Source organism: Zalophus californianus, chromosome 8, assembly GCF_009762305.2.
Source record: "Zalophus californianus isolate mZalCal1 chromosome 8, mZalCal1.pri.v2, whole genome shotgun sequence".
Lineage (NCBI taxonomy): Eukaryota > Metazoa > Chordata > Mammalia > Carnivora > Otariidae > Zalophus > Zalophus californianus.
Window position 1 is genome coordinate 6,864,046 of NC_045602.1, and position 25,669 is coordinate 6,889,714.

General features: G+C 42.4%; 1 protein-coding gene across 6 annotated transcripts in view; it reads right to left on the reverse strand.

The window, feature by feature from the left end:
• Positions 1-7,703: 7,703 nt before the first annotated feature.
• MBOAT2 (membrane bound O-acyltransferase domain containing 2) overlaps positions 7,704-25,669 on the reverse strand; it is a 120,415-nt gene continuing 102,449 nt past the window's right edge. For all 6 annotated transcript variants that reach the window (XM_027621231.1, XM_027621232.1, XM_027621233.1 and 3 more), the window contains 7 exons: positions 23,126-23,309; positions 18,892-19,084; positions 18,431-18,534; positions 14,684-14,748; positions 12,836-12,968; positions 10,411-10,562; positions 7,704-8,690 (listed from right to left, as the gene is read on the reverse strand). In XM_027621231.1, coding sequence (XP_027477032.1) covers positions 8,468-8,690; positions 10,411-10,562; positions 12,836-12,968; positions 14,684-14,748; positions 18,431-18,534; positions 18,892-19,084; positions 23,126-23,309 — 1,054 coding nt within the window. In that variant the 3' untranslated portion in view covers positions 7,704-8,467. The remainder of the gene's footprint in view (positions 8,691-10,410; positions 10,563-12,835; positions 12,969-14,683; positions 14,749-18,430; positions 18,535-18,891; positions 19,085-23,125; positions 23,310-25,669) is intronic.

Below are 25,669 nucleotides of genomic sequence, written 5' to 3' on the forward strand. Positions count from 1 at the left end.
GGACAGTTTAACAGAAGGAGAGAAAAGATCTCAAGACAGTGGTCAACAGAGCCAAATGCTGAGAAGAGCATGTGATACAGAAAAGGAAGACTAACCACAATTCAGCAACAGAGGTCAAAACTGACCTTACACGGTGTTCAGTAGAGGGTTGGGTCGGGTAAGGAAGCAGAGGGCCTGTGTTGACTTTTCTTTTAAGAAGTTTTATCATACAGGCCGTGGATTGTAGGATGGTTTTCCAGTATTTGTCTGTTTTGGGTTTTTTTTGCTTTTTCGTGTTTTTTTTTTTTTTTTTTTTTTTTGGATGGGAGTTTAATCCTAAGGCAATGTGTTTATCACATTCTTCCTCAGGCAGATGATTCATGAATTTAAAAGTGAAGTGACAAAACAGGAACTCCGCTTTCTTGAGGGACTGTTGGCCCCTCATCTTCTCACCAGTCCTTGGGTCTCCGGGTGCTGGGCAGCTGCCTTCCCCACTGATGGTATGAATAGCTCGGATCTTAGGGTACTCTCATACTCACCCTGACAAAAGGGATAGTAACCAGTGGTGGCCTCCCTCTACTGAGCACAGTGCGCCCCTTCTGCCCTGGCTGGCAGATCAGGACCTGCCTTTCTGCGGACCGTGCGTCTCAGCCTGTGCTAACGGACGCCATTGGTTTTGCTCTAAAGGATGGGACCAAAAAAAGATAACACGAGCACAAAACAAAGCATATTTGAAAAATAAAAGAAATGTAATAAGAAAATGGAAAAGATTTTACCAGTGAGGAGAAATGCAGTACTTTAATGATATTAACGATCTGGGCTGACATCTGGCTATAGCAACAAGTTGACTGAGCCCACACAAGCCATCTTGCCACAGACACCTGAGCAGCTATACAAAATAGAACACAAAATTATTTTTACAGTCACACAGCTAAGTGTAAAAGAAAGAAAGGCAACCGAATGAAAAGCTGACCAAAAGAGGCTCACGCTGACACAGTTGTTACTTCTGAGGGAGGAAGGAGGGAAATGGATGCTGGCTTTATGCGCCGATATGCTTTGAAAAAAAAAAAAGGCAAATTTTGAATCTAATGTGGCAAAAGCACCTGTTCAATCGGAGCAGTGGGCACATGAGTGTATATTACAGTGTTCTGCAGCAGACTATATGCCTGAAATATTTTGTAAAGTTTTAGTTTTAAAAAATTGTCTAAACTCAATTTCTTCCTATTACGCCTTTTTTTCTGATTGGAGGGAAGATACGTTATTGTCGGGACAGTTGGCACACAGTGGATTTAACCTTGTTATTTTTCTTCTATTTGTGTTTAATACTATAAAATTCTTGACATACGCTTTTCCTCTTTCTCTAATTAATGCCCCTCCCAGGTCTTTCTCAGCCCGTGAAACACTTCCTCACAAACCCAAGCACCAGCTTCTCTGCACAGCTAGCCTGGTCTCTTCTCAAGCTCCCCCGCCCCCTCCTGATTCCAAAGGCCCTGTGTAAAGCTGCCTTGAATAAAGCACTTAGTGCACTACATAGTAATCATTGATTAGGTTCTTGAAGCCAAGGGCAGTGGTTTATTTTGTAGCTACCCAGCCCGTGGGTAGGAACTCATCAAATAATTGTGGAATGAATAGTTCAAAGAAAAAAGACAAAACACATTACGAGGTCCATCTATATAAAACAGGGGGCCTGCCTTACTGTGAAGCAAATTAAGTACCCACGCTGTCGTGCTTGTCAGGGTGAACACGCGTAAGGGATGTGCTGGCAGGCAGTTCGGGCTGTGGTGTCCGTACTGCTCTCGGTCATGGCCCAATTTCAGCACAGCCCTGAATCTCAAAATGGGGTCATTAAATCTGCCATCACAGTCTAAAGTCTTCCAGTGAGAAAGCACCAAGACGGGATTTACTTGGACGTGTTCAGCCTACCGTCTTTGTACAACAGTACAAATTAATGGAGGATTCTTCCACAAAAGTTCAGGACAGAGTCTAGAAGAGCCTCTGGAAGCACATTCCACGGTTCCCTTGAGTTTGAAATCATGGCACAGGAACCTAGTGGGACTGACCGTCTGTGCTCTGCTATAGATACCATATATGATTGTAAGGGTTTGGTTTTGTTTTTTAAAAGTATGCTCTATGCCCAACGTGGGGCTTGAACTCACGACCCCGGGATCAAGAGTCACACGATCAAGAGTCACACGTTCTACCGACTGAGCCAGCCAGGCGCCCCTTATTTAAGGTTGTTTGAATTGCCTTCCAAAGTATTTACAATGTGACTACAGTTTGTTTTAAGTAATTTTTAAGCAGTTAAAGAGACAATGACTCCTTAGAGTATCATCATATTGAAGAATCCTTCAGTAAAAACCGAGCATCTCACCTCTCATGATGTGACAGGCCCGGTATTCAGTCCTAGAGACGGAATTTAAAGCCTCTGGAATTGCAAACACGCACACAAGCACACGTATTTTTAAACTACAGTTTAATCATTTTTAAAGACACACAAATTAGAAAAGAACATTTATATGTAAGTTAAAAACATCTTTAAAACCCAGCAATAAGCCAGCAGCGCAGCGCTGAGGACACGGGTTGGAAACGAGCGGTCATGAAATTATCACGTCACAGGCTAACTGACACAGTGGTAGCTTAAATTTAGAACCATACAACAAGAACTAATTTATGGATCTGTTGAAAAATAACACTTCTTTAAAAAAATATTTTGGATTAATAAAAACAAAAAAAGCACAGAACACCACGTGCTAGTCTCACCCAGGGAAGGCCGACGAGCGCTGTAAAGACCGGCTGCCGGAATTGGGGCCCTCCTCGTGTTCGGGCGACACTGTCCAACCACTGCTGGGCAGAGATCACCATTTGGCTCTCAGAGGAAGGCAGGAATGAACTCCCACAGTCTCACTCTGCATGTGGAAGGGTTTCTCTTGTGTCACCTGAATTATTTTTTTTACTTTCATTCCTACTGCTTTCTAGGGTACTCTTCTGGTTTGGAGAGGCGGTGGCGCCCAGAGGACAGAGATGCAGACCGGCTTGGGACATGTTTGGGTGGGATGTCAGATTCCTTTCTCCTTGGGACAAAAAGTCAGGGGCAAGTGTACTTTGTGGACAAATCTGCATATACAGAACGAATAATACTTCAAACTGGGAAGAGGCCTATCTTATAAGTCTGTCAAACTCTTTACGTGTGTGTCCTTTAGCAGGAAAGGACAAAAAGGGATATTACCAAATTAGTTTCTCAAAGTAGTTACCCCAAAATAGAGACTGGGCAGGATACAGTCATTTCTGACTCCTGTCAAAGGCAGCCAGTCACTTTTTCCATCTCAAACATGTTATTAGGAAAATGGTTAGTCATTCTACTGATGTTGCTCTGTATCTTTCAGTTTTTCATTATATTTCCATTTCTTTTTCCAGTAGCAAAATCTGATAAAACATGAGTGGAGAGGTGGCTATGCATCATTGAGTAAGCTTTAGACAGTGATTTTGTATGGACCTTTATACTATTCTTTATAGAACTATATAGTCTTGGGTTTTTTTTTTTTAATTTGTTTTTGCTTTATAAAAGCTTTACTAGAAGACGACGAGTATAATTAGTTTAAAAGGCAAGACAAATTAGTCGGCATAAAAGTGTGTCTTCAGGCTCCATTCCAGAAAGTTGTCCCAATCACTGACCTACAGACCTTGTCCGTTGTTTACTGGGGTTTCCATATGAAAAATCTATTAAAATAAATATTATTTTAAAACACATAAAAACATTAATAAGCAGCCCACCAATTAAAATGTAATTGGTTGCATCCTCTGTACAACAGCAGCCTCAAAAACAACTTAGTCATTGATTTTAAGAGCATTTCTACAAAATAACCAACGTAGAAAATTTCATTTTAAATTTTCTTCTGTAATGAGAGTTGCTATAAATTGATTTGACCACACGGTGCTGCAGAAACACACTGTGCAGACCCTTGACAGGCTGATCTTTCAAACCCAAGTTTCAGGTGCAACTTAGCAAATCTTTTCCTTGAGCATCAGGAGCATGCACTGATACAAACCCACTTTTACAAGGACAACTATGGAAAGCAGAACTTTCTGCATCTCAGATTCTTGTAGAAATCATCAGCCATTCATTAAATGTACACCGGGTTCAGAGTAAGAGTTTAATAAGGTACTTGAGGGCAGTTAAGATTATATTTCACAGTGTTATGTAGAACTCCGCACCTATGTTAAATCTGATGTACTGAATTTCAGCCAGGATAGACGACTGGTGGCTGAATAAAACTCCATAAAATACTGGTTTATATTTAAAACTCCTGACAAATCCTTCCTGGACACAGTAACAGGCACCCTTCCGAAACAATTATTTTCTCCAGTAATTTTTTCTTTCAATTATAATGTAGAACTCTTACAGTCAATTATCTAACAATTTAGAAGTTTATAACAAGGAAACAAAAAAGTATAAATGTCCAGAGCTGTTTGTGAATATGCAAATTAAAACTTACAAGGTATGAATTTTAAATAGGAAAGATTTTTTTTTGTCCTAAATGTAATCTAGTCCTTGAATTAAAAAAGTGTAAGTTTTGTAATTATTTGTATGGCAAAATTTTAATGTAATTTCTTTTGTAGTTTAAAATGTGTAACTAAACTAAATGTGCCTTAACTATCTTTGAATGAAATAATATTTGAGAAGTTAAATAAGGTAAACCCTGTCCAGTAAACTTGGTGGTTTGTACTAACATTTTCTAGCATACAGCACCATCAATTTCACCTAGCACAACCAACCAAACAAGCAGAAAAAGCAAAAGGAAAACATGTTTCCTTCAATAGAGACTATTTCATCATCAAAGACGCACTTTAAGGACTATATTCAGTGGAAATGGATGCTGCCACACCTTCTAATTTAACAGAGTGGAAGGTTTTCCTCTGTTGCCAAGAAAACCTTTTGACAAGTCAGGGCTTTGAGCTCAATAAGAGTTTTTTTTTTTTTTTTACTTGATGCCGAATCTGCCCTTGTCCATAACTCTTGCAGATCTTGCTAATGGCTCCCACAGATTACAAACACAACTGGTCATAAACTTTTAGAACTGACCCTTTAACTTCCTATTAAAGAACTTCCATCTAGAGGACAGGTGACTTGCCCAAATCCTAACTCATTAATAAAAGAGCCAGATGAACATCCAGGTCTCCTCCCAGGACAATCAGTGCTTCAATGTGAGTTACCTTCACTGTTTAGAACCATCCTTTTTACCGCACATTTTTCTGAAAACTGGGATCTGTGGAAATGTCACACATGGCAGGGGTCAATGACAAAAATACTCTTCAACCAAAAGTATGGTGGTGGCTGGACATTGCAGAAACAAAATAAACCTTCTCTATTAGGCTGGACGTTTTCGAAGCCAAGTAAATTTCCCCAATTACCCTGAGTTCCAATAAAAATGCTTATTTTAAAAAACTGAGACTGTTACTTATAAAATGGTGATAGCTGAGATACATCAAATTAACTGTTACTGCTTCAAGAAAATGAAACTGAGGGAAAAATAATTATTTTTGTTCAAATTTTTTTTCCCTGAGTAGTATAATAATGAACCAAGAGTTTAAGTATGATGGTCATTGATCATCTCTGGAGTAGTTTCATGACAACCCAAGAGTTGAGAAATAATAGAAATATGTACTGCATCTTGTTCTGTTGATCAAAAAAGCAGCAGCACATAGTACAACAAATCCCTTTATATTAGCAGTATGTGGAGACAGACCAGTTTTCAAATCTCCTACTGTAAGCAGAAGTGAAGCATTAATCCTTACAACACTCCAAGCAGATATATTCATTTCATAGAGTACAAAGAGTTTCTTTTTGAGGAGAAAAGTCAAGCTGAGAATTAGAATTATTTCTTTAGTTTTTCTTCTAGATTACACACTTATGGTTATAATTTCTCCAAAATTAGAGAAAAGCTATCCAAAAACCCTTTCATACAAAATTAAAAAAAGCAAAACAAAACAAAACAAACCTAGTTGATCCAAGGGGATGAAAATCAGTCAAACTGTATAGATAATGTATCATCTTCAAAGCAACTGGAGAATTCTTTGTCATCTTGCTGTCTGCATGACAGCTCTAAGAGTACATTCATCAAGCAAGAAACAGGTAACAGTGATTTTAGGTTTACAGACTAAGAAATGACATAAGTAACAGAAATAAATAGGGATGATTTATAAATGGCCAGACGGGCTGAAAAAAAGTTTTATTAAGCTTTCTTGTTTTCCCTTATGACATGCCTAAGCTTGTCCTTTAAACTCTAAATTTGTTTACATTTTTTTAAAATAGTGATCAGATTCTCTGCAGCATTAATGAAACTGAGGAGACCTTTTGGGGGCAGATACTTTCCATGATTATTCTTTTCTATCCTCTCACATTACACAGCTAGCTTAATTTCAATGCATGGGAAAATAGAGAAAATTTATTTAGCTATCCATCCTTTTCTGGGAAGTTAATGGGGCATGGCTAACCTCAGCAGGTAGAAAAACTTTACCTTTAGAAAAATAAAAACATTTTATGTAAACAAAGACTAGGATATTTCTAACATTTTACAAAAATACACTGATATTTTTGCTGATTAAGACCTCAAAAGTTCCAAGTACATTTGCTGTTCCTTTCTCCTTTAAATGAAAGACTGCACAGCTTAAGCCAGAGAGTGGTTCTGCCCGTAACTTCATCTGCAAACTTATTCAACAAAAATATAGAAGACTCACCAGAGACAGACGATTTGCATTTCATTAAAAATCTAAGGCAAAAAAAGAAAACAAACTGGTCAAATAAAGGTGAAATCCAATAAAAGATTGGTCAAATGAAGGTGGAGTCAGAAGGCCCTGCCCACCCTCCTCTCTCCCAGCCCACGATCCTGGGATTTGGGATTTACTACCTATGGCTAAAGCCCTGATGGGATTAAAGGAGACATCCAGTAATTGGAGGTGAGATTAATTGTGGTGAAAATGGCCTAGAGGATAAAAGCACATTTTTCTACTTTCAGAATCTAAAACTCATTAAAGAGACCTAAGAGCAGGGGCGCCTGGGTGGCTCAGTCATTAATTGTCTGCCTTCAGCTCAGGTCATGATCCCAGAGCCCCGGGATGCGGGGCGGGGGGGCCCACTGGCTTCCCTGATCGGTGGGGAAGCCTGCTTCTCCCTCTCCCACTCCCCCTGCTTGTATTCCCTCTCTCGCTGTCTCTCTCTGTCAAATAAATAATTAAAAAAAAAAAAGAGTTAAGAGCAAAATTTTAATGTGAGAATTTAAGAGTTTAGAAATTACTTTCTTTGACTCTCTAAACATGAGGGTCAGACCCAATGACTGTAAGCTTTCACGTCCCTAAGAATTTCTCAATTATGAGTTACGCTGTCAAGGATAAGGAAGTGATTAGACAGATGGTCACCTTACTCCGTGATTTCTCCTTCATAGCCCTCGTGCAATCTACCACGATTATCTTTATAATCCCTCTATAATTCTATATAATTTATGCTTGGTAAGTTTCATTTAAAAGTCCAACATATTAAGAAGTCATCACATGTTTATGTCTTTACAGACTCACAAAGAACTCAGAGAAAGAAAGGGGGAGAGCACTTCTGCTGAGCACCTGGGCCCTGTCCCACCCAGCCTTGCCATGGCTCCAGCCCCGGTCCACATGGTGCTTCCTTCATTCATGCCTTCCTTCCTTCGTCATCTTCTCTTGCTCAGTTTTCTTTCTTTTTTTTTTTTTTTTAAGAAAATCAGCTTAAAATATCACATTACCAACCTTTAATTATGTTGAAGAAATTCTTCCTTGATGGGCTCTGACTGACACAAAGTAATTAAACTCTCCAGGACAATAAGCTACCCAGAATCTGGCATCCATTAACTGTTTACGGTTTCACTACGTACTATAGTCATTTGAGATACTTTAAGAAAACCCTTCAAATACTGAGATGTTTATTGCATTTTTAAAGTGTCCACAATCTTAAATATCCTGTTTCAGATTCCTCCAGAATTCCTTTACAGCACATGACATCAAATACTGAAATAGTGTTCTCACAATATTACACTCGAAAATACCATTTAGGAACAATATTTTAGGAAATAGAGGGTTTAAGGCAAGACATTCATTTGGAAAAGGTAATTTCTCTCAATCATCTAGATCGACAGGGTTAGTTTTCCACCTCTTCAGTGCCTTGGGATACGCAACATACATTCAGCAACAGGGCACATGTATGACCCTACGGACATCTGCTGAGGTCCTGAGTGCCCATTGAAATAATGGAAATATTTTTATATAAGGCGTGGCCCACAGGGACATGGCATGGGAGGGGTTATTCACTCCATTCCCAATCTGGTATACAGGAAATTCCCCACCAAATCCGTCCCATTTGCCCCCCCCACTTCATCATTTTTCAAACGAACACAAAGCCCTCGAAAAGGTGCTAAGATTGGTTTCTGTTAACAGAGACAAAATAGCCATCAGAGTGTTTTCCCCTTCATTGCTTTAATGATGAATGTCTAGAGGCTATTTCTTGATTCTGATTGCAAACATTGTTTGTTGTGGAAAAACTATTCTGTCCCAAAGAATTTTCTCTTTCATCACACTGTTTGGATCGAGACAGCTGCACGTTTTCATGTGGAGTCTTTCCTCTTTGAGTTTTTTTCACCGGCAACAATAATACTAAGATACCAGCAATGTGCAGGCAGTAATACCAGGAGCTAAAAGAAAAAGGACAGAGTTTACTTTATTAAATTTTGAGAATGATTCCTTAGCAACGGCATCCTTGTCAAAATGTCACAGGTCCTGCGTAGGATGTGCATATTTACTCCATTAATTGGGCATTCCCGCCCCCGCCCCTGCCCCATGACATGAAGCTCTCCAGCTCTGCAAGTGGGTATTTATAAAGCACCCTATAAAACCAGGCCACTTAAAAGCACGATACTAGATATCGTATTATATTCCTCTGTTAGGGTCATAAGTCCATGGCTACACAGAACAAAAACAAAAAGGTACTTATTAGCAGCTGCAGTGACCTGAAAATAATCTCTCAGTTCCACAGAACTGAACATTAAGCAAACAAAGAGAACGCAGAGCTACTCAAGACCTGAATGCTCTGGCCTCCTCCGCTGTGACGGTCCCTAATCAAGTTACAGATATTCCAATGATGTGAGTAATAGATAATATTGCCTCTTGATGGTTGCTGTCACATAATAAAGACCATGTTATTAAAAATATTATTAGAAGCATCATTCTTAAAATCAAATATAAATCAAATGTGACCTTTTAGAATTGTAAACTCAAGTGATTGTGAACAAAGTACCTGGGATAGAAAATCTAACCAACTGCTCAATCACATGTAAATTTATGTGATCATTTTGCGAAAAGGGGAATTTTAGCTGGAGTTCCTTGATGTCTTTCTGTGGGAGCATCGCCATATTTGGGCAACAACTTTTGACCACTCTGGGCTGTCGTTCTCAATGCAAGGGTGGTGGAAGCTCTATGAAAGGTGAAATTTTTGATCTCAAAGATATCACTAACACAGCGAGAGTGGAATCTGGTGGATGAGGAAGAGAATAAAGAGAGAAATCTAACAGGGAATGCAAAACAAGAACTTCTATAATACAGAGAAGACAAAAGATCCGTGAAACATAAAGGAATAAGAAGGGAACAAACTCATGAAAAAGAAGTAATTCAATTTTCTTTTGGCTAAAGCAATTAAGAGAATTAACAATTCCTTGTAAAGGATAAGCTACACATTTTTCTTTCTTTTTTTAAACTGCTCTGTCATACTCCCTATTGTTCCTCTTATTTCAAGTTCCCCTATCCTTTCCTTTTCGGAGTTAGCCATCCGACAGCCTGAACTTTTGGTGCACAGACTTTACCAGTACTTACTCGTAATTATCATAAGGCATATTTTGCTTCCGCTCCCAGAATATTCCCAGTGACACATAAGCCTCTGCTTGAATACATACACTCCTACACCCTGACCCCAGAGCAGGGGTGAGCAAACTCCAGCCTGCAGGCTGCATCTAGCCTGATGTCACTGTCTTAACCAGAGGTACACGGACCTATAACATGGTATTAGCCCTGGGTGTACAATATAATGATTCAATATATGTACATATTGCAAAACAATCACCGTGGTAAGTCTAGTTAACATCCAAGTGTAAAAAGAACAGCCACCCTTTCCAGTCAAACCCCTGAGAGATCTGAGGCCGTGCTCGCCCCGCTGATACTTCTCTGTCTAAATCACACTCCTCTGAGGGGTGAGTGGTGGGAATCATTCCATAAAAAACCTGAGACTTGCTGATTTAAGATGAAAAGGTAACTATAGAAAGTAAGGGGGTGGTGCTATTTTTCTAAGCCATGCAATAGCAAAGCGCTCGCTCTTCAAAACAAAGTGGTTCCCACTGGCGTCTCTGTGAGAGTGACACTTACCTGTAAAACATGAACGATGGGTTTACGGAAAGAAGTACGAATGGCACAACTGTGTAGCTTATTGCTATTTGAGTCACTATCCATGTTAGAACATCATACAATAATTTCAGTTGGGGAGGTTTGATGAAATAATGTCTAAAGTTACTTCTCATCTGGAATAAAGAAACAAAAATATTTGCTTCATCTTTCATATTGTTTATAAAATCACACTGACCGTATCTGCTGTTTCAAGGATGAGGAGTGACTGCTATTCCCACGCTCAGCTGGCGGACGTCTACAATGGGGCCACCCCCGCGGGGGAAGTCAACTCGGTTCAGGAAAAACGAATGGGCATGTGCGTAAAAGATACGGAGAGAGCCAAATGTGGGAATGTGGGAATCCGGGTGGCGGGCATGTGGGAGTGCTTTGCAACTTTTCTGTAGATTTGAAGTTGTATTAAAAGTTTCTAAAAAAAGTTAAAAATAACACTCCTTAAATCGTATTTGGTAGAGTATGTAAATAAAGTTCTGTCTGTTTTCACCTTTTCTACTACAATGAAATGAGACATCCTTCCTCTCCTTTAAGCTCTGCGTTTGTGAAAGACAGATGGGTATCATACACTGAGCTGAGGTCAAAAGACACTTAATCAGAATAAATGGCAACAATGCACATTACTCTCAAGATAGGTGTTTCCTAATAACTATTTAAATTTTTTTTAGCTTCCAAAAAAGTAAAAACATTTCAGTTTTGAAATGCACAAACCTAACCAAACATTATTTCCTCTTTTCTACTGTGTTCCCTGCTTTTCTTGTAACATGTTCAGAGGTGAAACACAGCCCTGCAGCGAGGATGCCACCGGGTTTTTCAGAAGTGACCTGCTGGAATTTTTTTTTTTTTTTAAGATTTTATTTATTTATTTGAGAGAGAATGGGATAGAGAGAGAGCATGAGAGGGGGGAGGGTCAGAGGGAGAAGCAGACTCCCTGCTGAGCAGGGAGCCCGATGTGGGACTCGATCCCAGGACTCCAGGATCATGACCTGAGCCGAAGGCAGTCGCTTAACCCACTGAGCCACCCAGGCGCCCCAACCTGCTGGATGGTTAATGGCGCTCCCATAGAGAGACCATGATTCCTAGTGGCCGGGTTGGATCCCGGCACCCACCACGTCTTGCCCGGTTCATGGCCACAGCAGCTACCCACCCTCTTCCATTCCATCCATCGATGGCAAATCATTTCTCCTGAGGCATGGCTTTCGGCATTCCATCCCCCTGCTTAAAAACCTCACCTGGCCCCCAGGTACGCAGACAGAATGAGGATTAGGCCCTTTCCCAGGCTGGTGTTCAAGTTCTTCTAGGACTACCCTTCCCTCTCCCTCCCCTGCACTCCTTTGCTCTTCCAGAATTATCTACCCCTTAGGTATTCATGATGTCTCTGCTTCAACCAGATTTACTTGTCATTTCCAAACACACTGGGCACTTTCAAACTCGGTTCTGTTAATGTCATTTCCATGCCTAAAATGTCACGTTCCGCCCCCATCACACTTCACTCACTTTTGAAATAATGTTCATCTTTCAAAGCCCAAATCCAACTAAACTTCCCTAATGAGGCCACCTCGGGTCAACCCAACCAAAAGGATTTCTTTCACCTCGAAACAACTACGTTACTTACTGTAAAACCCATGGGATGTATCACACATGCCTCATGCTGTATGCACGCACACATACACACACGCGCTCACACACGTACATACGCCTTATGCCCCAGTTAGACCACAAACGACCAGAAGGTATGGCCCTTCGTTAATACTTCTCTGAGACTTCCCTCCTATACCCCCCATGGTACCTGAAAATTGTATAAATATCTGCTAGTTTGTTAAATGAAGGCTTCTCCCCTGTAAGTGCTGTAAGAAGCCTGTTCAAACACCGTTTCTGTCATGTTACTTGCCTCTGACTTTCGAGGACTTACACTAAATTGTCCTTCTTCTTTGTCCACCCATGTCACCAACCTAATTTCTCAACTATTTCCCAAAATATTACTCCAGGTTCCAACCAGGCCAACACTCTATAAAGAACTGTGTCCACCAGCCCAGCAATGGCCCATCCACTCTGTTCATACTCCACTCTTCATCTAAAAGAGGACTCAAACGTGACAGCTTTCAGGAAACATTTCTAAAATAAACCTACCCTTCTGATCCTCTTTATTTAACTCAGTTTTTAGCTCTTGTTCAGAAAATTCTGTCAAGACAATGAACACTTTGTGGGGTACCTCCCATGTGCCAAGTCTTCTCCTCAGATGAACCAAGTGTGGAGCCCCGGGAGTGTTCAACAAACACGGGAGGCACACACCTCACTTCTGGCCACAAGGCCTGCCTGTGGAGGGGTCCTCAGCCTCCTCCACCAGTGCAAAGGGACCACCACCGAAGTAGGAAATGGAATTCTGGATACTCACAGCTCGCGCTGCCATTGTCATCACCATTCCTGTCAGAAACGTCAGATAATATCCTGGATACACCCCATGCCAAATGGCAGACAGAATGAATGTCTGGATAGTTGGACTCAAGGAGGCTCGTTCATAACAAACCCTAGAAGCCAGAAAACCACGGAGAGGCAAGGGCAGTGAGTTTAGATAGTCCACAGCGATCATTCTTTTCTTACCTGACAGGACAGAGAGTAACCAGGAAAACAGCCACCACTTAACATCAGCAATAACTTGACCTGTGACCTCAGGGAGGTGACAGCTATTTTCCTACTTAACTAGGAAAATAAATTTGATTTTCATCTTTTTATGGTATATGTAATAAAGTGAGCATTGCCAGTGTTTAGAAATCTACACGATTTACCAAAAAATCTTTAATATTAAAGATTTTTTATTTTACTTTTTTTAAGATTTTCTTTAATGACTTGTTTAATTAAGAACTTTCAACTGACCTAATAACACTTCTTTCTGGCAAGTCTGGCTGTGGCTTAGTCTAAAATTTCTCTGTAACAGGGTAAAGCACTCAGATGAAAATAAAATTTTCCAAAGGTATCAAATTTATTTTTTCTAAGTCATCTCTATGCATGGGGCTCAAACTCACGACCCCGAGATCAAGAGTCACGAGCTCCACTGCTGAGCCAGCCAGGTGCCCCAAAGGTGTCAAATTTAAAACACAACAGTAACAAAAATCACACAACAGATTAGCTGAGAGAATCTGCAGCCAACGGAGAGACTGCAAGGTACCACGAAGTGACACTACTGTATGGTGGGCATTTCGAGGGATAAAGATACTCAACTTGTCACAAAATAAAGGACATTCCCAAAACAGGTCACTTGACACAGAACAGTGTTTAGAGCTGTACCGTCACAGGGCAAGATTCCATAAAGTAAACTTAAGGTAGAGTAACAGGTCTCACTGGGAACAAGAGGCAGAGTCACCGTGAGTTTCTGTGCGATTTCATAACGGGATGTTGCTATACTTGGTCTGCCTGTATCTCCCCCTTGGCCATGCGACCAACTCCTATCACAGATCCCAGAGGGTGCCCCCCGCCCCTGCTCCCGCTCCCGCTCCCTGCTCTTCCTCCCTACAGGGAATGGTGCGTGTAGGTGACACTGCTGTGTTTTTAACAAGATCGCGAACTCTCTGGCTGCAGGGGCTGGGTCTTTTTGTCGGACTCATCCTTGTATCCTGTGCCTAACATGCAGAAGCACCTGTCAAACTGAAATATTTTATTTTATTTTTATTTATTTTTTTTTAAAGATTTTATTTATTTATTCGAGAGAGAGAGAATGAGAGATAGCACGAGAGGGAAGAGTGTCAGAGGGAGAAGCAGACTCCCCGCCGAGCAGGGAGCCTGATGTGGGACTCGATCCCGGGACTCCAGGATCATGACCTGAGCCGAAGGCAGTTGCTTAACCAACTGAGCCACCCAGGCACCCCAAACTGAAATATTTTAAAACTGGAACTGTTCTGGAAAATCTAGGGCATCTGTATAGTGGTTGTGTAGCTACTTTGTTTTTACTTAACACATCTCCAGGGAATGAGAGTAGGAGGACACCGGCGATCTCAGACCCCGTAAAGATGCCAGGGAGGGCGCACCGAGAGGCCGGTGAGAGCTACGTTCACCACTCAGGCTGAAAAGTTCTCACATCTGATAGACTCTCGCTTCAGGGGATGTTAGCAGTGTTTCCTGGTTAACACCAAGGTCCCAATGTCACTCAACACACTGTTAATTTGATCAAGAATCGGAACTCAGTGAAGCTCAACCTCAAGTATTAGATGTCATAGCGCAGCTAAAGCCTGTTCTTGAAGAAACATACCTTTTGAGCCAAAGAGCTGTCTGAATATTCCAATTATCAAGAAACATCTTGAAACTTGTTGACATCTGAAAAACAAAAGAACTTTTTTTCTTTGGCCCACAAAATGATGAAGCTTGAAACAGAAGTAGTAACATTTTATTGTGCTAAAAATAAGTTACTTGACATTGATGGTTAGGGTACGGATTTCTTTCCTTAATACTGCTTTTCTAACACAGTAACATCATTGTGTAAGTGGAATTTGTTTATTTTAGAGACCATCTACACGAGATAAATGGATTATCACCATTTTCTCCTATATGTTAACAGTTACTGGGGTTGTCATAGGATTATCCCAAAGACATTCCTGACATGTGAATGACCTTTCAGTGACCCTCCAATGACTCTTTCACTGGGGACTAGACATCCCATCAAGCCACGATCCCCTCACCTCCATGCCTCTGCAGCCACCATCTGTGGCCACCCGGAACCTTCGCCCCACCTGGAACCACCACCGTCCGCCCAGCTGTCCGGTCTCTCCACACACGCCTCTCCCATAAAAGCTTCCCCTTGACCTCAGAGGGAACTTCTGGTCCCCTACCCCTCCCTCCCTCCGTAACTATCTCCTCCTTGCATCTTCACTTCCTTCCCACCATGTAAATTCCATGGTCCGTTATTTACTACTCTCATCAAAATGCTGGGTGTGTTTGTTTCTTTTTCCTTTTAACTCACCTCCCTATCAAAATCCTAACCCCAGATCAACTTTACTTTCCCCCTTCCCTACTTATAACCTCTGAATCTGGGTGCAGAATATCATACAGCCCTCGAGACTTCTGTCCGAAATCCATCCTTCTTGATCTCAGTTGAGGCTTCAACCTACCAAGCAATCCTTGTTTCCCTAAACAGTGTATTCTCCTCTTCCTGAAAACAGCTATTGGATTGAACCATTTTAAACTGTTTTTTTTTTTTTTTTGTGGGTAAGTCAAAAGCAGGTAAACATCAGCAATTTCAGGAGATCCCAACTAGTACTTCCAAAGTTCCCCACTTTCGTATCTCTGGTCCTATCCCTTCCTCCCCGTCTTCCCTCCCTTCCTCCCTCCCAACAGGTGATTTTGCCTCTAACTTATTGAGATGATATAAACCATCAGACTTCAAATTCTCACATCAAAACTACAAAGTCAGCTGCCTCCGCGGTTCCCTTCCTCCGCCCCTGGTTCCTCCTCCAACACGGTCAGTCCCTGCACCTGGCCTCTTACCTCCCTGCTCTCCATCTTCTTAGGGACCTCGTGTGTCCATCAGCCTCTCTCTCCCTCTACCATATTTTCACACTGTCTTCCAATAGTCTAACTGGTAAACGTGTCAATCTCTCCATTTTAAAACAAAATTAAACAAAACAAAAATCCCCCCTTCAATCACCCGTTCCCTGCAGCTGTGGCCTTATCTCTACTCTCCTTCCCTATACAGGTCATGAATGCCTAGGAGTTGTATAATCTGGCCTTTACGCCTATCCCTCCCTGGACACTGTTACCAAAATCACCAATAAACTCCCCTGTTGTTACAGCTGATGGCGCTCGTGAGCCCTCCTCTGGCTGCACATCTCAGCAGCCTTTTAACACTGACTACCGTTCCCTCCTTCAGAAAAACGAACTCCTTTATTCTTCACTTCCTCTTATACCATGCATTCTCAACGAGGGTGATATTGCTCCCAAGAAGATAAAAACCAGTTCTTGGAGGCAAAAAGTCTTATTATTTTCATGTATAAAGCACACGTATACATATAGTACATACACTGATATACGGTGTATGCGGTATTCAATTTCATGGGGGCTTGATTAGGAAAAACGCGTCTCAAAAGTCTCCACAGGGAAGCAATAATGAACAGGAAGTTAGAAACACTGCCATGTATTCATCACTCAATTTCCACAATTATCAGTTTTTCCTTCCCCTTCCGCATTTTATTACTGACATTAAGAGAATTTCAAAGCAAATACCAGACATCTTGGTTCACCTGTAAATAGTTCAGAATTTACTGGACTTTTAAAAAACCAAGATCAGACCTAACAAAATTCTTACTCCTTAATATAATCATCTAATACTCCTTTTGTATTCAAGTATCCCTGATTGTTTAAAAACATGTTTTTCAGGTTGGTCTGTTCAATCGTGATCCAAGCAAGGTGCACACAGTGCATCTGGCTAAAACTTCTTTTAAGCTATAACAGCCCCTCTCTGCCCCCCCCTTCCCATGTCATTTATTTGTTGGGAAAAAATGGGTCATTTGTCTTGCAGAATTCCCCACTTCTGGATCTGGTGTTTAACTTACTTCTCCATACTCTACACTCCCTCTAAATTTAGCAAGACTGAAAGACCTAACCAGGTTTAACTGTCTCAGCAAGTGCATGAGAGACGGTGCTGTATTTCCTACGGCAGCCCATCACAGGCGCTTAATGACAGACTGTCCCACTTGGAGTGACGAGCCTTCAGTGATGCTAAGGTGCGTCGGTGGGTCCTGACCCATTCACTATAAACAGACTGTCTGTCAACCTTTCACTTAAAGTTCTGGTAGTTTCTACTGTTGGAGTAATTCTCGCAGGCTGGCAAACTGATGTCCCCTTTTCGTTCTGCTCTTCTCCCTCTGGCTCTTCCTTCTGACCTTCCTGACCCGCCTTCCGCAGCCCAGCTACAAGCACAGGTGCTCTGGGGAGCGGGGGGTTCTCATCCCTTCTGGGCCTCTCAGTGCTCTCTCGTGGCTACTCGCATGGTTCCTCCCAAAACTTGAAATGCTACAGGCTGACAGTTCCCCAAGTAGGATCTCCAGGTCAGGTGTTGTGGCTGGAGTCTGGTCATTTATCTGCCTGCTGGACAACTTAGCTGAGTCTGAAATCTGAACACACAGTACGTTCCCCTTCAAACCTGTGCCTGTTTTTTGTTCCTTCTCGCAGCGAAAGGCATCGCCATAAAACTGGCTTAAGCCAGGTATCTGGTCCCGACGCGTAACTCACTCTCTCTTGCTGATGACACTGTAACACCGAGTTCTGCTGAGTCTCTGGAACAGCGCTCCCAGGTGTTGATGTCTCTCCAACCCCACTGGCACTCCCCTGGTTCAGGCCACCATCACTTTGGATAAACACAACACCCTCCTAACAGACCACTCTGTCCCACGAGGGCAACTCATTCTACCTGATGCAACCAGATCGCTCCAAACCACAGCTGTGATCACCTCACTTGTCTGCATAAAACTCATCCACAATACTCCATCGCTCTTTAAGAGCTCCAAACTCTTAATATGGCCTCTGGAAGTATCTGGGCCTGTCTTCAGTTTCTGCAGGCTCATCTGTCACCACTCCCTATGTTGTGAGCCTTACCCTGTCAGGATGTTCCCCCTCTCCTTGGAGTGCCTGGCAACCTCCTCCTTACCTTTTAGGACTCAGATGAGACATTATTTCCTTCAGGACCCCTCCCTGAGCTATCTCATCCGAGATGGAGCCCATCTTGTAGCACACACCCTACACCTCTCCGATCACAATCTATCCTTCTGTGCCCCTTTGCCCCGCTCTAGATTAAAGCTCCCCAAGGGCCCAGATCACACCAATCTTACTCACTGGATCCCCAGTGCCTGGCACACGTGCTCATGACCGATAAATATTGGCTGAATGAGTATTATTAATAAAAAGCCTTCAACACCACTCTTGGGACATCACATCATAACCCATAAAAGCAAAGTATGGTACATAAAGTATCACATGGTAACTAACCTGTAAATGATTGACTAACCTCTATTTGTTGAATTCTCAAATTGGAAATCAAGTCCCAACGAGCTGTTCCGTTTTCATCATATCCTCTGAAACCAAAGCCTGCAGCATTATTAATAGCATCAGCTGCAGTAAACAAAGTGAAAAGAGCGTATTAAGAATCCATATAACAATCTACCATGTTCTCCCAGAAGGTATATGTTATTATATACTAGGATCTTTTAAACAGTAGATTTATTCATTTTCATCTTTATCTGATATTATAATAAAATGGGCCTTGATCCAGTTTTTAGGATATCCTAACAGTTTCTAGGATATTCCCTCGTATTTAGGATATGAGCTGTAAAGTTTGTTTCTTCTAACAGAGGACTCTAATTTTTCAAATTGGTCTTTAACTACATATCCTCAAGAGGGCGCTCTCCCCGCTAGCTACTAAGATACACCTCAACACGTTAACAGTCAGTCCATTCCCAGGCAACTTACCTAAGGTCCATGCAAAATAGTATTTGGGTCTGGCAGCCAAAAGTGAGACATAGAGATAGACGACTTTTGTCGGCCATGAAGCTGTAGCCTGAAAATGCTCATCAATGTTATACTCCACAGGTAATGTTTTAGAGATGGTCAAGTGAAAGAATAAGGAAAGTCCACAGACTAAGAGCTTCTGAATGACTGCGACCTGAAAGAATGGGACAAGATTTCATAAGCTTAATCTATACCCCTTTTAATTCATCTGCTATACTACTGTCAGATTAATCTGGCATAAACTCTATAACTCTCCTGGTCAAAAATCATAAACTACGCTGCACTCAGCATTTCAAGCCCTCAGGGTCTCAGGATAGGAACATGTATGTCCAGCCTTCTCTCTACTACCTCTGGATTAGGGCTCAAGTCACACTAGAAACCTCAATTTATGTTTTCAAAGCTTTCAGTTAAAAAAAAAAAAATACCTGAAAGCAAACACAGGCCTATAGGTGTGAATACACAAAAATAATCACATGAATAACTTTTGGGAGTGGATTTCATATTATACATACACACACACACACACACACACACACACACACACACAGCTTATTTTTCCATTGTGCTTTTCCCTGTATTTTCCAAATGCTATGTGTATTTCATGGACATTATTTTTACACTAAACAATTTAATGCATCCCTTTAAGTCTGACAGTTCTCCAATGCAATTTTGTTCACAAATGATAAAACCAAAAGAACTACACACCCAAGAAAAAACGGTTTGCATGAAAGACTGGTGGGGGGAAAAAAAAGGCCATTCTTTCCTATATCCTGGTAAAGTTAAATCACCTTAAAAGAATCCAACTCATGGTGTTTTTGTATTTTTAGTAGGCCAGAATATTTCAATCTGACTCAATATAGGGGAGATTATAGCACCTGCCAAGGGAAAGAAACATGTGGAAGAAAGGAAAGGCTGCGTCCAGGTAATGGAACATAACAAAATACTTGGATTTTGAGTGTCCAGCATAGTAGTCAAATACTATTCAAATTAACTAATCTGCAAATGAATATTCCTATTGTCACACTTTCTATAACAGTGTCAAAAGACAGGGCTCAAAGGCAAGAGTCAAAGCACGCGCCAGATTCACTGCATTTCTGAAAAAGCCGTCTTTGCTCTCGGGCCGCTTGTTAGGAGGTATTGAGCACTTGAGGACTCTGCTGCAGCTTTCATTCTCATTTTCCTCAATGTTTTTTTAAAGCTTTCTCTAGTACAATAAGGCTACCTTTTCTTCACCCCTCCCCCCAAATATATAAGCTTTACATTTGAGAAGAGATTTAAAACAGGTAATTAGAGAGAAATTGTAATTGTAAGCACAGTGAGATGAAACAAATGGCCTCATACATTAACCTAAAAATTGGGTGTATCACCTTAGTGACACAATGAGCAATACTGTGGCCGTTAGACGAGACACACAAGTTTCCAGGTCTCAGTTTCAAAACAAAAATTAAAGTTGCATACACTTGATCTCAACTACCAGGTGGCTCACAAAGGCTCAGGCAATGTGGGATCAGGTAGCTCGGAAGGCAGGAGTGAGGGCCTAAGCCTGGGAGGCCAGGTATGACCCCTGGTTCCCATCGCCTCCCTGCTTAGTAAGGGGGCACCCTTCCACCATTCCAGCAGGAGGCCAGAAGTTAACTCTCAGAGAAGCTGAACCAGAAAAGATCCAGGCTTAGGGACATGGGTCCAGAATGGGGGGCTGGGTAAGTGCTAGAATGAAAACGGGGAGACTCTGGAGGAAGTCTGCAGCCTGAGAGGTGGAATCTTCAGCCCCCGTGCCTGGGCCAGCCCCAGAAACCAGCTGTCAAGTTTGTATCTACCTCGTAAGATGGCAGAAGACTGAGGGATCCTGCACTAAGAAGCTAAGGAGCCCCAGAGGAAAGTCCTACAGATGTCATGACAGAGACTGACAAGTGCTCCCCAGGAGCCACCCTCCCCTTCTTGCACAACGATGGAATTTTTATATGGGCCCGTCTAGCTAAAGACCACACGTGACTATCCCCTTCACAGCTGAGTGTAGCCACGCGGTCCATGCGATGTTGGCTCGAGTACAGCTCCTGTGGCGAGCCAGCTTACATGGTGGGGATGGGGGCAACGCCCTAAGGATGGCAAAAACAGGGGAGAGCTTGGATCCCCAACCCACGGAGCCGCCACATTACCCATGGACCACTGACACTTCAGATGTCATGGGAGAGACCTTGTTTAGGCCATTGTGATTTTGGTCCTTGTTTCAGGGCCCAAACCTGTACCTGATTTAGATAAAGACAATCAGGAGGTCCCCAACAGAAGGGCCACTGGCTACCTGATTGTCCTACTTTGGATCCTAAGAGTCTACATACTCCAGGGATGTACAAAGAACTTCCAAATGCCTTTGAGTGATTTGTAAATAACTACCACTTCTGACTATATAGACTTTACACATATGGAATTTACGCTAAAAATATAGTAAGACAGTGAAATAATAGATTAAGAGTATTTGCCCTTGCCAACAACCTCTGATTTATGATGTCTACAACCCAAAAGAGGAAAAGCCACCTTTTATAAGAGTGAATCCCACAAAATTTCAGAGTGAGGTGACAGAATATATAAATTTGTATTATTCTTTGTTGGGTTTGATTTACTGCAACTCAGAAGTTTATACCACTTGAAATTTTTCAAGTATTTTACACCATTATGTCTAGTACCTTGATTCCTAGCTTTTAATCCTCTTTCCAGTATTCCAGAGTAAGATTCTGGAATATGGAAGCTATCTGTATTAATCCTTTCTTTCTCCTGTGGCACTGAGATTTCTAAAGGCTTAAGCGGTCAGCCTGGAGACACAAGTAGTCAATGGAAGAGATCTGAATGTACTCAATTTCAAGTCTGAAATTCAAGCCCGTATGATATGGCATTTATCAATTAACATTTAACCAGTAATAAAGTATGAAGACAAAAGCACCTTTTTGGTACAAAACACAATGAGTCACATGGCAGAAAAGAGATAAAATAAGAGCTCTTGTGAATGGGTGCAAATTTCCTCATTCACGCTTCATTTTATAATTAACTTGGAAAGGAAGGTGATCCTTTGCTCCAAAGCCCCACATTCAGAAAAAACATACTAGCCCCCTTTTTTGTCTCATAGTTTTGATCGGCCTAGTTCTCATGGGACTTTTAGCTTCTACCAGATCAAATCCAACAGAAACTCGGCCTACGCAAAGCCTCAGAGCCTTTCTTGATAAAGGAGCATCTATCCCAGCAATCCAAAGGAAATAAAGCTTATGTTCACTTGTGAGGCAATCTGGCACGGACTTCGTACTAGGACTGCCTGGGTTTGAATTCCAGTTCTCCTGCTGCCAGCCTGGGACATCTCAGTCAAATCACGTAGGCCTGACTTCCTCATCTGTTAAGCGGTGAGAGTCACAGCACCTACCCTGTGCTGTGAGTGCTGAGAGAGTAACTGTGAGGTGTCCCCAACAGGGCCAGGCACACGGGAAGTGCTTTCAAAGTGTTAGCTATTGTTAACTGTTCTATTGTGGGGAAGCAGGAAAACTTTTGTGGACAAGGTGGTATTTGACGTAGGCCTTTAAAGAGGAGTAAGACTTCAACTGGCGATGACCAGGAGGAGAGGGAAGTCAGGAGGGGAGAAGAGAACACTTTAGATTAGGTGGAACGTGAAGTGCAGGGAAGGAAGAAGCCTGAGAAACTAGGCTGGGTCGGGTCTGTGCAAATGGCTTTCTTGTAAAATATTCGGTAACTATAAAACGTCGTTTTCACTCAGGAGCTCAGTACTGCTTCTTTTTTGTTTTTTTTTTTTAAGGTTTTATTTATTTATTTGAGGGAGAGAGAGGTGGGGGAGAGAGAGCACGAGCAGCGGAAGGGCAGAGGCAGAGGGAGAAGCAGGCTCCCCGCAGAGCAGGGAGCCCGATGTGGGGCCAGATCCCAAGACCCCGGGATCACGACCTGAGCCGAAGGCAGACGCTTAACCCACTGAGCCACTCGGGTGCCCCCAGCACCACTTCTTAAGTAACCTTAGTTTTGTTCTTTGATGATGATCGTACCGCTACTAGACATCACTACTAACTGCAGTGTGAAGAGTCATTTATCTTAAAAATAGTTTCAAAGGCACAGTAAGTTCAGACCTTGAAGATATCAGTATCGTTGAACAAAGAACACTACGCAACACAAGCTGTCGAGGCTCAGGTCAACCTCACGAGCTTACGTTCGGTGACGGCTCTGCTCTCTCACACGGCATGTCCTCTTTCCCACTTGCGCCTGGCGGCGCCCTGTGGTGCGCCCGGCCCTCGATGAAGGTGATGTAGTCTCTGTAGGAGCAGAGTGGGCCCGCCAGGATGCCCATGAAGTTGCAGTTGTAGCTCAGGTACTCCAGGAGGCTCGGCATGCGCCTGCGGGTAAAACACACGCAGCTCGTGAGACGGGGCCCCGAGCTCACCGAAAACATGGGTGCAGGAATCAGGGGCTTCCACCTCGCTGCTCTTCCCCTTTGTGCCACAAAGCAAGCTTTAATTTTCATTTGCATTCGTATGACAGGAATTCCAAAGATGAGGATGTGGTAATGCCCAGCACTATTTCTGGAGAAGAGAATTTCCGTACAGATCTTTGTGAGCAACTACAAAGGGTTGCCACTGGATTTCTCCATTACAAAACAAACCTGAGACCGACAAGAGACGGCATAAAGAATCTTCCCCTACCAGTTAGTCGGTCACTCGCCCAACAAATCCATGTGTGCATTGACTACGTGCCCACACACTCCAGGGTCTAGAGATGCTACAATAACAAGGCAGAGCAATAGTCTGCATTCACAGAGCTCACATAACAGATGCAGAAAGCAGATAATTGAAAAAGTGTATAAAATATTTTCAGAGGTGCTAAGTACTACAAAGATAAAGGGTTCTTCTTATATCTATATAAGAAGGCCTTCTATAAGGCAGTATCTGAGCAGAGATGGGAAGGCAGTGAGACAGGGAGCTATGTGAGTAACCGGGACAAGGATTCCACGCAGAGGGAACAGTGAGTGTGAAATCCCTGAGATGGGGTGCGTCCAGCAGCAGGGAGGCTGGTGTTGCTGAACCAGGGAAAGAAACAGGAGAAAAACCAGAGAGAACCAAGGTGAGGTCATCTAGGGCTGCCTTATAAGCCATGGTAGGAACTTTGGCCTTTATTCTGAATGCAATGAAAAAACTACAGTAGGGTTTCCGAAGAATCCCTCTAGCCCGAGTATGGACAGGACAAGGGTGGATGTCAGAGGCCAGCCAGGAGGCCACTGGGATCCCCCGACAGGAGGTGACAGTGGCCGGGAACAGCGGGGGAGCAGCACCTGCATACGCTCTGGCAGGACAACCCGGGGGGTTTGCTCACAGACTGGACGTGGGTGCAAGAGAGTACCGAATGAAGGATGCCTTGCAACATTCGTCATTCAACTGCTTTGAGGTCTGTCCCGATGGCACATGGCATCTAGAGTTTATGGAGCTTTCTAGATCTTAATGCAAGGAACTGGGTAAAAAATACTTAGTAACACAAGAACCTATATAGACCGTATACATTATCATATAGATGAATTAGCAGTCTATGTCTTTATTTTCTTTTCCTTTTTTTTTTTTTTTTTTTTTTTTTTTAAAGAGAGAGAGCACATGTGCAGGAGCAAGAGGCAGACAGCGGGGAGGGGCCGAGGGAGAGAGAAGCTCAAGCAGACTCCCTGCTGAGCGTGGAGCCCGCCCCGCCGCGGGTCTCAAACTCACAACCCTGAGATCATGACCTGAGCCGAAATCAAGACTTGGATACTTAACTGACTGAGGCACCCGGGTGCCCCTTATTTATTTTCTACCAGCAGTTCCATTTACTAAGTTTGCTTCCCACTGACAATTATAAACTATAATCAATAGAAGAACGACTCCACCTGAGGATGGGAAGCAGGCTTCTGGAAGACGTTATGATCCTTCCTTCCTCTCTGAGAAGTGGTTTCCTTAAAAAGCACAAACCCTCTCTGTGGCCAAGAGAAGCTGAGAGACCCCCTTATATGTACCTTTATAAAAAACAATAAACAAGAAAGCAGTGCTTCCTGTCCATCTGATACTAGCTACATCCCCACTTAGCCCAAACTCCTTTTTTAGATCTTTCCAGAATTATTCTTCTACATTTAAAAGCGTTTTGAGCCTTACATATTTTCTCCTGAAGGCTCAAAACTGAGGAGAGAAAAATGTTGCTGGCAGATTTGCTCTTGCATTTTTTTCCGTAATGCTGAAAGAGAATGCTTTCTCACTGCCTCACTTGCTGGGGTAAGCGCCCGACAATCAAAAGCCATGGAAGAACTTCCTGTGCTCCCGTCACAAATCTCCATCTCAACCCACCCCAAACAATGCCAGGTTATCAAGGCGCAGCCCAGTCCTACCAAGTCAAACTATGTATCACAATTTGCAAGGACAGGAGATAACTCTGAACCGTGAAATTTGCTGAAGTAATTTCTGGCTCAACGGTCATATCAAGTGACAAATCATTTTAGGTACTCAGTAGATAATTTTAATATTTGCTCTTAAAATGAGAACAAAGTATAACTGTAATACTTCATTTATGACATTACATGAAAGAATCATCCTTTCATTCCATAAATATTTATTTGGGATCAACTCCACATTGTCCCAGGTTCGAGCTTCTCAATCTCAGCATTACGGACTGTTTTGGACAATACTTCTTTGTTGTCAGGGGCTGTCCTGGGCACCGTAGGATGTTTAGCGGCATCCTGGCCTCC